This window comes from Oncorhynchus nerka, linkage group LG21, assembly GCF_034236695.1.
Source record: "Oncorhynchus nerka isolate Pitt River linkage group LG21, Oner_Uvic_2.0, whole genome shotgun sequence".
In the NCBI taxonomy this organism is placed as follows: domain Eukaryota; kingdom Metazoa; phylum Chordata; class Actinopteri; order Salmoniformes; family Salmonidae; genus Oncorhynchus; species Oncorhynchus nerka.
Genome location: NC_088416.1, coordinates 10,164,054 through 10,176,006, shown reverse-complemented (window position 1 = coordinate 10,176,006; position 11,953 = coordinate 10,164,054). Strand labels below are relative to the sequence as shown.

Here is an 11,953-nt window from a genome sequence, read left to right as displayed (position 1 = left end):
AGCTATTCCTATTGCTTCTTGTCAATTTGCACTATAAATCGATGCAGTTTTGAATGCTTTTATGTGTGGTATGATCGGTATTGCAGATCTGGACAAACAATCCACCTACCACTGTTGTCACTATGACTGGTGGCTATAGGACAGGGGGGGAAAAATAGACAGTCCCGCAGCATCATCTCAATTTGTGGTTGAGCAACCACTGTAGACTGGTAGACTGTTGACCTGTGGTATACTAAAAGTTAGCACGTGGGAAAGCGTAGTGCATACAAGAAGTACCAAAACACCCTTATATATATATTAGGATGGGTTCATGCAAGCAGATGAGGAAATATGGCTAGGATGGAAGAAATTGCATAGTAAAACCTGCAGAAGAGCGAATGTGGGGGGGGGGGGACTACCCTGTGTCCAATTACCCCACCCAGTACATGTCCTACTACAGTTGTCTGTGACCTCAGTGCTTTTCTCTGCCAATTCCTAAGAAGTATCTATGTCCCACTGTTGTCCTCGTATTTATGATTAGGTTAACAAATAGTTAGCCTTGTAGCAGCCGTAAGGACAGGACTTCAGCAGAAGGCAAGACGGGTGTTAGTGCTCAAAGTGTAGATGTAAATAGTTGTCTTGGTGATCCGATGGTGCCATTGTAACGCTAAATATCAAGCTAATACATTAGTAGTAGATTAACAGTATGCACATTGGGCAATAGCCAAAATAAATACCATCTGACTCAGGTGTAACCTGTCCTATCTGAACGACACAGGCAGGGCAAGTCTGCACAACCTCCCCCTTTCGAAATCAAATTCGAATGACAGTTTAAAAAAAAAAAGTTTAGCATTAGTATTGCATGAATGAAACCTGCATTTCATACAGCTGCTACATTTTATGATTTCGGAGTCATTGTCGTGTGGGTGTCTGTGTAGTGTACTGAGTGAAAGTTATCCTTCAACTCAGAGTAAACATGCATGTGCTTTGAACTTTGGGTTCAATCGATTGGAAGCCTAATTCCGACGATCTCATTGGCTCAGACTTTCTGGGCTTTTGAACGACCGTCTACATTTTTCACCGTCCACTGCCCCGAAAGAACGGACACAGTCTCTCTCAACCCTCCCCCGGAAGATGAACCCAACCTTGGCTTTGCTGCTGCTCTGCCAGCTTGCCTTGTATACGTCAGTGACATCCAAGAAAGGTACAGTGAAAGGGATTTAATTGAATGCGGTCATTTTTTTTCCAATGACAGAATAGATATTAGTGTTGGTTCACCAGATTCAGTGACCTATGCTTTAGCCGTATTTCATCTGTGTTTTTCTCCTCAGTGTGCGGCCGTCCGCCTGTGACCGACGGCGTCGATGCATTGGGTCTAAAGCGCGTGTATGAGATTGGAGAAGAGGTGACCCTGGCGTGCGAGCGTGGATACACACCTGGGACCGGCAAGACTGCCAGGATCACCTGCTCTGCCTCGGGAGAGTGGACCAAACTGGACCTTGTGTGTTCTCGTAAGCTCCACCCCGTTCGCAAAACATCCATTACACAATGTAAAGAATAAATCCACCTATGTTCACAAAAATTCAGGTAGATTGTTGGGTTTTCCACAAATCCTGGTTGGAGGATTCCAGATTTCTTGCTTATTAAGTCACTGATTCAAGTAATCTTCCAACTGGAAAACCTGGGAATTTTGGGAATGTTTCTGAGAATTTTGGAACCCTAAAGTCACCTATACAGTACCATGGACAGTCCATACTTTAGCAAGGGGCTAGGGATATAGGACCCCCAAATATATATTTTTTTACATGAAATGCATAAATTATATCCACATGAAGCTAATCAATTTTTTGACACAGCAAAGATGTGCCCTCTCCCCAAGCCTATGCAAAAGCCAGGGATGATTGACGTGCCATTCAAGAGTGTACTCAACTACACATGTGATGACGGGTGAGGGGAAATACAGTGTGGTTTAGTTCTGACTACATTTTGCTGACTCTATGCATCTCAGACCAATAAGAATGTGTGTTCTTCAGGTACGTCATGATAGGAGCCAATGAGAGCGTGTGTTTACACGATGGTACCCTCAGTGCACCACCACCAATGTGTAAAGGTATACTATACCTCCAGAACGTAACTTTGCTTTTCTCCACTGTTTGTCTAAATATGTCAATATAGTCTTGATTATTTAAAATATTTCTTCCCTGCAGCTGTGAGTTGTGCTCTGCCTCAAGCACCGAAGGATGGTAAAATTGTCTATGACAATAAGAAGTTCACTGGCAATGAAATCCAGTACGGACAGAGTTGGACGTATGAGTGTTTGCCGCCAAGAGCTCCCATTGGCAACGAGAGAGGATCGTGTCTGGCCAGTGGAAACGTGACTGAGCCACCGGTATGCAAGGGTAGGTGCAGACAGTGGCAGCACATGCCAAATGGTTTGTCTGTTCCATCATGAACAAATGTCATTGGTTGAGAAGTTTTTGAGTGACATCTGGTGGAACCACTGATAAATTGATCTTATGGGGGGCCCATTATTACATGGGTCTAGCCTTTTTGGAGCCCTATGTGAGATTTGGTTGCCCCTCCCAAATGTTTTATGGTTCATTCACTGCAATTCTCCCATTTATCCATGGGGTGGAGATCATTTTTTTAAAAGCTATTTTCCTGCAATTGTACACATTTTGCCATTACTTATGCCATGTTCATAATATCTGAGTGAGAGTGACTAACAAAATCAATAGGGGCCCTTTGGAGGTCAGGGCCCCTGGGCACGTGCCCTGCGTGCCTGGTTCGTATTCGGACAGATGGCTGGCTAGACTAATTTACCAATCTTTGTTCGCTGACATGGTTAATTGAGTGATGCACAACCAAATTTCGAACTTTCACTTTGTGTATTCTATTATCCTAACTCTCAACAGTAAGTTGGGGCACTAGCGGCATGGGAACCGCTGATGCCTGGAACCGGCCCTGACGATGATTCTGGTTAAAATGGTTATTGTTAACTGTTCATCCACTCCAAGCGATGATAATTGATCAATTTGCATAATCCTGTCTTCCTCTGTTTATGCCTTAAAAATGATTTCTGTCATTTAGATTAATCCTGACAATATTGCATTGCTAATACACTTTCACTAGTCCATTACCTTTCTGACCTGTTGCAGAGGTGAGTTGCTCCATCCCACCAACGATAGACCACGGCATCATCACCTTTGCTGTGATGAGGGAGGCCGGCTACAAGGAGAAGGTCAAGTACCAGTGCCAGGAACACTACGTTCTGGACGGCTCTGAGGAAATACAGTGTCAGAATACAGGCAACTGGTCCACTTTGCCCGTTTGTAGAGGTGAGTCCGTGTAGGGTGAAGTTGCCCTTAGACGCTGATCTTCTGTCAGTTTTGCATTTCCCCCGCTAATGGTTAAGATTATGATTGGAGAAGGGGAAGCTGACCCTAGAGCTGTACATAGAGGAGGCTGGTGGGAGGAGCTATAGGAGGATGAGCTCATTGTCATGGCTGGAATGGTTTAAATGGAATGGTATCAAACATATGGAAACCACGTTTGACTAGGTTCTGTCTATTCCATTCCAGTCATTGCAATATGAGCATGACCTCCTATAGCTCCTCCCACCAGCCTCCTCTGCTGTGCATTGGGGAAAGTTCACACCTGAGCCATTGAGTCATAGACCAGGTTGCACTGTTGTTACTCTTGTGGGAATGTCACTTGTGTGTGTCTGTATATCGAACCAACTTGTTGACTTGCATGTGATTCGATGTGTATCGGCAACCATTTATTTCATCTTTGGTGACTGCAATGATTGCGTAATGAGAGCATACTGTCGTTTGTGCCTTTTGCGCAAAGCACTGCATTCCCAAACCTTATCCGGGGTCGCTGCTGTGTGGCTGACCATGTGTTGCTCCCAACCTATTGTATATGTGGTGTTTCAGGTTGGGTACTGATACAGAGGAAAATGAAAAATGTCCATGATCTATTACATTTCATTCTATTCAATGCTAAACGGAGAGTCATGTTGCTTTGCTTGTCCTCGCTTTACCGCAGCCCCCTGTAAAGTTAACATCAACAGAGGTCGCATCTTCTACAACGCCAAGAAGATCTGGATTGGTGATCTGAAACCCAATAGAGTCCTTCACGGGGAGCCTGTTGTGTTCTACTGTCTGAACAAGGAGCTGAAGTGTGGCATTCCAGTAGCAAGTCAGTGCATCGACGGCACACTCAATACCCCAGAATGCTTTAAAGGTGAGGCCCTTCGTACCAAAATAACATGGTCACGTTCATTATGGCATGCAAGTTTTAAAACGTATTACTACGTAAATCGAAAATGGGTGTTTCTTACTGGACACGCGTCGGTAGTCTCTCCGTGTTTCAGTCCATTTTATTCCGTTTGATGACAAATGAACACAACCCAGTAACATGTGTTGTGGTCGCTGCCATCACATTTTCAAAGCTTCCCTAAAGCTGTTTAGTTGAGCCCTTAATATTCTCACAACTAAAATGACAAACGTGTTTGTGTGTCTTGTCTTTCTCTTAGAACCAGGCAAGATGGAGTACACCCTCAAGCCCAAATCACTTCCATCTGAGATTGCGATGTGTCAAGCCGACCTAACAAAATAAACACCATATAAAGAGGATAAATATGGCAAATAAATAAAACAAATCTGTTTTAACAGTCTATTTGACTTTGTGTCCAAATAATCCAGCCTTGCTTTTGCTAATAACCTGTTGATTATATCCATAACTTGAATGAGCCTGAATGTGATTGCCTGTTAAGTACATGTTACCTGAAAATGACACTAGATGTCAGTATAGGATTACAGTATTTGTAATCTCTGCTCATACACAAAGGGCACTGCAGTTTTGAGAGAAAAACAAGTTACTTTTTAACCAAGAGTAAACATACCTTTTTTTTTGTTTTGACTTGAACTCGATATCGGATTGAACTCTTGCAATTTTGCAACAAGAACAACAAACAGAAGCTGTATGAGATTACAAATGCATTCCATTCTGTTCACAGATAAAAAATCACACACATAAATATTCATAGTAGTAGTTCTGCGTGTGTAGATCTGCGTCATCTAGCCACATCAATGTTATACTGCTAGAATAGCTTCAGTCAACTTTATTGTACCACATAAATGGATCTGGCAATTTGGTGAAGAGTTACAGAAAACTGGTGATGTGTACTAGGAATGGGGGTGGGGCAACGGTAAGGTTCACAAAGGTCTGGTGCTTTACGGTAAATTACGTAAATAGTCAAAGAGCCAGCGGTTGCCTCATTCGGCGTTGTCATCGACCCTTATCCAATTACCTCGAGAACATAAAAAGTTGGGAGCTCCAACGACATTCCGATTATTATTTTTTTACCCTTGAAACCAGAGAGGAGAGACGCTCTCTCCACACCACAGACGATGGCCCCAAGTCTGTCTTTGCCGCTGCTCTGTCTGCTTGCCTTGTATACACCAGTGACAACCAAGAAAGGTATAGTATCTATTATTACGGTCTCGACACTGAACAAAAATAGAAATGCAACAATTTAAACTGAGTTACAGTTCATATAAGGAAATTGAAAGTCAATTGAAATAAATTCATTAGGTCCTAATCTATGGATTTCACATGACATTTCACAGATGTGCTGGTCACAGACACCTTTAAAAAAATAGTATGGGCGTGGATCAGAAAACCAGTCAGTATCTTGTGTGACCACCATTTGCCTCATGCAGTGCGACGCCATCTCCTTCGAATACAGTTGCTCAGGCTGTTGATTGTGGAATGTCGTCCCACGCCTCTTCAATGGCTTTGTGAAGTTGCTGGATATTGGCAGCGCCATTTCCTTCTCATAGAGTTGATCAGGCTGTTGATTGTGGAGTGTTGTCCCATGCCTCTTCAATGGCTTTGTGATGTTGCTGGATATTGCTGGCGGGAACTGGAACATGTTGTCGTACATGTCGATCCAGAGCATTCCAAACATGCTCAATGGATGGCATGTCTGGTGAGTATGCAGGTCATGAAAGAACTGGGGCATTTTTAGCTTCTAGGAATTTTGTACAGATCTTTGCAACATGGGGCTGTGCATTATCATGCTGAAACATGAGGTGATGACGGCAGATGAATGGCACGATAATGGCCTCAGAATCTCGCCACGTTATCTCTTTGTATTCAAATTGTCATCGATAAAATGCAATTGTGTTCATTGTCCATGGCTTGTGCTTGTGCTTGCCCATACCATAACCCCACCACCACCATGGGCCACTCTGACAGCGTTGACATCAGCGAACCGCACAACGCCTGTTACAGTTGAAACCAGGATTCATTTTTGAAGTGCACACTTCTCCAGCATGCCAGTGGCCATCGAAGGTGAGCCTTTGCGCACTGAAGTCAGTTACGATGCCGAACTGCAGTCAGGTCAAGGCCCTGGTAAGGACGACGAGCATGCAGATGAGCTTCCCTGAGACAGTTTCTGACAGTTTTTGCGGAAATGATTTGGTTGTGCAAAACCACAATTTTAATCAGCTGTCCGGGTGGCTGGTCTCCGACGATCCCGCTGGTTGTGGCGGTCCTAGGCTGACATGGTTACACGTGGTCTGCGGTTGTGAGGCCGGTTGGATGTACTGCCAAATTCTCTAAAAAAAGGCATTGGAAGCAGCTTATGGTAGCGAAATGAACATTCAATTGCACACTCCCTCAACTTGAGACATCTGTGACATTATGTTGTGTGACAAAACTGCAGATTTCAGAGTGGCCTTTTATTGTCCCCAGCGTAAGGTGCACCTGTGTAATGATAGCTTCTTGATATGCCACACCTGTCAGGTGGATGGATTATCTTGGCAAAGGACAAATGCTCACTAACGGGGATGTAAACAAATTAGTGCAATACATTTCAGAGAAATACGATTTTTGTGCATATGAAAGACTCATGAAACATAGAAGCAACACTTTACATGTTGCGTTTGTATTTTTGTTCATTTTATGTTCCAGTGTTTTGACCTCTTGATTTCAGAAGCCTTTTGTGTTTCTGCGCTGTATGCTGTTCAATATTCCTCCGTACTCTCAGTGAGCATGTTGTCAGAGTGTGTTGAGACAAATGGGCTTGTGTCATGTTGACGAATACTTTCAGGTACTGTAAGCTGAAAGGAAAAATACACTTTATTTTAATAGTCCACCTACCTTTTTATGCTCAACAAACTATCACTAGACATTACGTAAAATGTCAACAGAATGTCTGGGGAGTTGCACGGGCACTTCTTTGGTTAATCTATATGTTTTTTTTTCTGTGTCCGTGTGTGTGTGTGTGTGTGTTTTATTGACCCGTCCCTTTGCTTGTCTGCCCCCTCAGAATGTGGCCGCCCGCCCCTGGGTGACGGTATGGAACTGGAGGGGCTCCAGAGGGTGTACTCCCCCGGAGACGAGGTGGTGCTGTCGTGTAAACTAGGGTATACACCCACCTCAGGCTCTCGCACAATCAGCTGCACCGCTAGCGGAGACTGGACCAAGTCTAGACTTGCGTGCTCAAGTAGGACGCTTTTATCAAGTTTGACCTGAAACAGTATTACTGTTCATGTATCATAATTTGATACTCAAAAAAAAATAAAAAAATCTGTATCAAGTATTATCAGTTGATGCTCAGTATATTGCAAGTATTATCAGTTGATGCTCAGTATATTGCAAGTATTATCAATTGATGCTCAGTATATTGCAAGTATTATCAATTGATGCTCAGTATATTGCAAGTATTATCAATTGATGCTCAGTATATTGCAAGTATTATCAATTGATGCTCAGTATATTGCAAGTATTATCAATTGATGCTCAGTATATTGCAAGTATTATCAATTGATGCTCAGTATATTGCAAGTATTATCAATTGATACTCAGTACATTGCAAGTATTATCAGTTGAGATTCAATATGTTACAACGAGGATCAGTTGATGCTCGTATTGATGGAACTGTTGAGCAATGCTGACTGACTCTCTTTTTCTTTTTTCTTTTTTTAACTTCTGATGCAGCAAAGAGTTGCTCTCTCCCAGAAGCGCTGGGCCATGGAGACATGGAGTTTGTGGACATTGTCTATCAGAGTGTCATCAACTACACCTGCCACGAGGGGTATGGGGAATAGCATTTACAAATTCCATTCTAGCGTTTCGTTGACGACTGGCCACCTCTCCGTGCTGTCAAAGTCGATAACATGTTATTGTATCAAACACATGTGAAGTAGGTCAAAGTTGAAATCACTGTATACCCATATACCTAATATAGTGTGTACTTTATGTTATTTTATTTTTTTAGTACATAACTTGACAGATTACGGTAATGTTGTCTACAGGTATACCCTGCAAGGAGCCAGTACCATTGAGTGCTTGTACGACGGACAATGGAGTGATCCCCCACCGACGTGCACACGTAAGTGTCTGCCTTATACTGAAATACACAGCTGCTCTAGCACTGAGCACTAATGATTCAACATGATCTCACATTGATCAATGCATACAAACTCACATTGATACGTGCAAGCCTATAAGCACAATGTAAACGTGGCCGTATTGCTGTAATTGTGAAGAGCATTCTACGAAGTGTAAAACGGAGATTTTGAATAATGGCTTTACTGTAGACTATGCTACTCATATGTTACATCGTATGTCTCTGATTTAAAAAAAAAAAATATATATATATATAGAGAGAGAGAATATCACGTATTTCAATCAAATGTGTGTGATTTAATGAGCATGTGAATGAAATCTCTCCCCTCTGTCAGCGGTGACGTGTGGTCTTCCTCCAATACCTAAATATGGGAAAATGGTCTACGACAGAAAGTTGACAGGCGAAACGATTGTGTTTGGTTTTGGGGGGACCTATGAGTGTTTCCCTCCACTTGTCCTCATAGGCAGTGAGAGGGGATCGTGCAGCACTGACGGAAACTGGACTGAGCCACCAGAATGTAAATGTAGGTACAGTGTTATCAGTTAAAGGCTCTAATCTGTTGTATTGCTAGGGCGGCAGGTAGCCTAGAGCAGGGATGGGCAACACCCCCCCCCCCCCCCACACACACACAAAATATATACAAAGAGGCCAGTTGCCCATCCCTGGGTTAGGCCAGTAACCAAATGGTCGCTGGTTTGAATACCCAAGCCAACAAGGTGAAAAATCTGTCGATGTGCCCTTGAGCAAGGCACTTAACCCTAACTTGCTCCAGGAGCGCTGTATGTGACAATAAAACATCTTTATTTTTATTGCTGAGCACTTCATGTCACCTTAGAAAATCGTAACTTTCGTTCGTGAACTTTTGTAAGCTGAGGGGGATGGTTATTGGCTCGTGTAACCGTTTGTTTGTTTTAGTTTTGGCCAGATATGTCTGTGATACCTCTGGGGAAATGAAATGAAATACAAATTGCACCTTTTCGTGTGGTAATAAATGACAAGTGACTTGCTTTGTGGACGAAGTTAAAGTGGTATTCTGAACACACACTAACCCTGATTGACCTCTGTTTGTTTCCAGTGGTGACCTGTTCAGCTCCAACAGGCATCAACAACGGCTACATGACCAATACTGACAAGAGGGAGTACGGCTTCAAGGAGACTGTCAAATATGGATGTAATGTAGACTATGTCCTGGATGGGCCTGTGGAGATTGAATGTCTTAAAACAGGGGATTGGTCAAAGGAGCCAGTTTGCAGGGGTAGGACCACTGATTTTGTGGCAATTTTGTATTTTGTTTAACCAAACTTATTTGGTAACCTGTCAAATCGGTATTGTCAAATCGGTGTTTTTGAATAGCTGAATGTTGCCGTTTTTTGAAATTCTAAATAGTAATATCCACCTAGCTCCCTGAGCCAATACTATAATTATTGATCATAATTTCACTCTTTGTTCCACAGCTTCCTGCAAGGTAGGTATTAAAAGAGGACGCATCCTTTACAATGGAAAGAAATTTTGGATAGAGGATTTCGAGCCCAATAGAATCTCGCATGCGGACGTCATCTTGGTCTATTGTATGAACGAGGAGAAGAAGTGTGGCTATGCAGTGTCAACCCAATGCATCAATGGAAAACTCAAGATCCCAGAATGCTTTGAAGGTGAGACTAAAGCGCAAGCATTTTTTCTTGTTGGTTATTTTCTATATAAAACAACATTAACCATCAAGTCTTCATGATGTCTGTGTGTGTTTTCCTTTCTAGAACCAAGTGCGATTCAATATCAATTCAAATCTGGTTCCCTGCCATCTGAGATAGCCCAGTGCTGAAACGCTGTGCATGACAAAGCAAATTGAGACCAAGAACATTGATTGCCTGTGAATTAAATGTCATGTGTATTTCTATGTAATGCTATCCATTTGTTCTTCGGAATAATTTTTCTGTAGAGAACTAATTTTACGATGAATAAAATATACTGTTTGCTTGTATCTTTGTAGATGACTTGACCCAACATCTTACTCAATACTTACAAAACAACAGCATAAACTCCATTTCCAAATGATGTCACATGATGTCAGTGTTGTGCAGCTGTGAGATACTCTGTCAGGTCAAGTGGTCAGGAAAAACTCAAACATGCACGCACACACACTCAACTCAAACCCATTGCTACACCACACTAAATACACACCAAACTCATTACTACACCACACTAAATACACACCAAACGCATTGCTACACCACACACACACACTAAATACACACCAAACTCATTGCTACACCACACACACACTGTCAACAGACAAAAAGTCAGCTCCCAAAATATACATTTCTACTACAAAACTGAACTCTACCTTCCTATCCAGTGATTCATATTAAAACCATACAGTCGACTGCAAGCCGGCCACAGTGCAACCCTGTCCCGTTTACCCAAACCTCTTTGCATGTCAATTCTAACGGAGATTAGCAGAGGAACCCCCCCCCCCCCCTTGCTGCTCTTGCCCCGCTATGCGGTTAGTTTGATCCTCTGTCCTTGGCCGTCAGCCGGTGGTCAGAACTATTCCCCCCCCCGGCCGGTTGATTGTACTGAGTCATGAGAACTGACTCTCCTTCCCCACTGGGGCAGCGAGGCAGGACATGAAAGAACTGCAGAGGCCGACTGTAGGTGGAGTCACAAGGGTTTCCATTGGTTACTGAATGGAGGGAGACCGAGGGGGGGGTTGTAAGAATTTGTCTCTGTTTACGTATCACACCATAGCAAGGAAAAATAGATGGAAAATGCATTTCTTCATTGCCTCAGGGCGAGCCAGGACCGCACTTGAACAGTTTTCAGGACACTTCCAAACACGACAGCATGTTCACCAACCAACTATAGCCCGACACTATCGATTTCACACAAATGTATTCAACTTATTTCACATAATATTCATCCGGACCACACGGCAAAGTTGCGGAGAAGTTCTTCAGATATTGACTTTAAATGAGGCCTGGTACGAGCGCTCCTCCATGACATGAACGCAACGCACTGGCGTCCGTTACTAAACCCTTTTCTCCGTCTTTCTGAAGATCAAACAAGTCTCCGTGTTTCATGTTGTTTCCTCTTGATGCATTATTTATTGTTGTGAAGAGATGCACTTTATTAGTTGCTATCCGATTTCACATGCAGGCTGTTTGGAGCCTCTTTGAAATGTGTTTTCTGACTCCAAACGATTATTGTCTTTCTCTCTCTCTCCCGTCTTTCGCGTTCTCTCTCGGTCTGTCTCTCTCTCTCTAGCTCTCTTCTCACTTGTTTGCTCTCTCGCTTTCTATCCCCCTTTTCTCTCTTGTCCCCTCAGTAGCCCTCCGTGGCAAAAATCCATCCAAGTGAGATGAGTTGTCCTAAGGGGACTAGACGTTGTTTCGTGGTTGAAGACATGAACACGCAGTATCCAGTATGCTTTCTATCGTTAGCATCATTAGCGGTAATGCGAGGAAAAGTTCAGATCATTTGCTTAGAGTTATTTGAGTTGATGGAGAAGCAATAATTGATGTTTTAGAATGTGTTTTATGTGAGAATTGATAT

General features: G+C 42.9%; 2 protein-coding genes across 2 annotated transcripts; both read left to right on the top strand.

The window, feature by feature from the left end:
- Positions 1-1,049: 1,049 nt before the first annotated feature.
- Positions 1,050-4,660, top strand: LOC115103870 (beta-2-glycoprotein 1-like). Its single transcript, XM_029624888.2, has 8 exons — positions 1,050-1,183; positions 1,311-1,490; positions 1,836-1,926; positions 2,013-2,089; positions 2,187-2,378; positions 3,138-3,317; positions 4,030-4,227; positions 4,520-4,660. Exons 1-8 carry the CDS (start codon positions 1,114-1,116, stop codon positions 4,600-4,602), a joined length of 1,071 nt encoding a protein of 356 aa, XP_029480748.1. The 5' UTR covers positions 1,050-1,113; the 3' UTR covers positions 4,603-4,660.
- A 566-nt stretch (positions 4,661-5,226) lies between these two features.
- On the top strand, positions 5,227-10,382 carry LOC115103871 (beta-2-glycoprotein 1-like). The gene is made up of 8 exons (XM_029624889.2): positions 5,227-5,466; positions 7,322-7,498; positions 7,993-8,089; positions 8,310-8,386; positions 8,739-8,927; positions 9,480-9,659; positions 9,859-10,056; positions 10,159-10,382. The coding sequence occupies exons 1-8, from the start codon at positions 5,397-5,399 to the stop codon at positions 10,221-10,223; spliced, it is 1,053 nt and encodes a 350-aa protein (XP_029480749.1). The 5' UTR covers positions 5,227-5,396; the 3' UTR covers positions 10,224-10,382.
- The last annotated feature ends 1,571 nt before the right edge of the window (positions 10,383-11,953 follow it).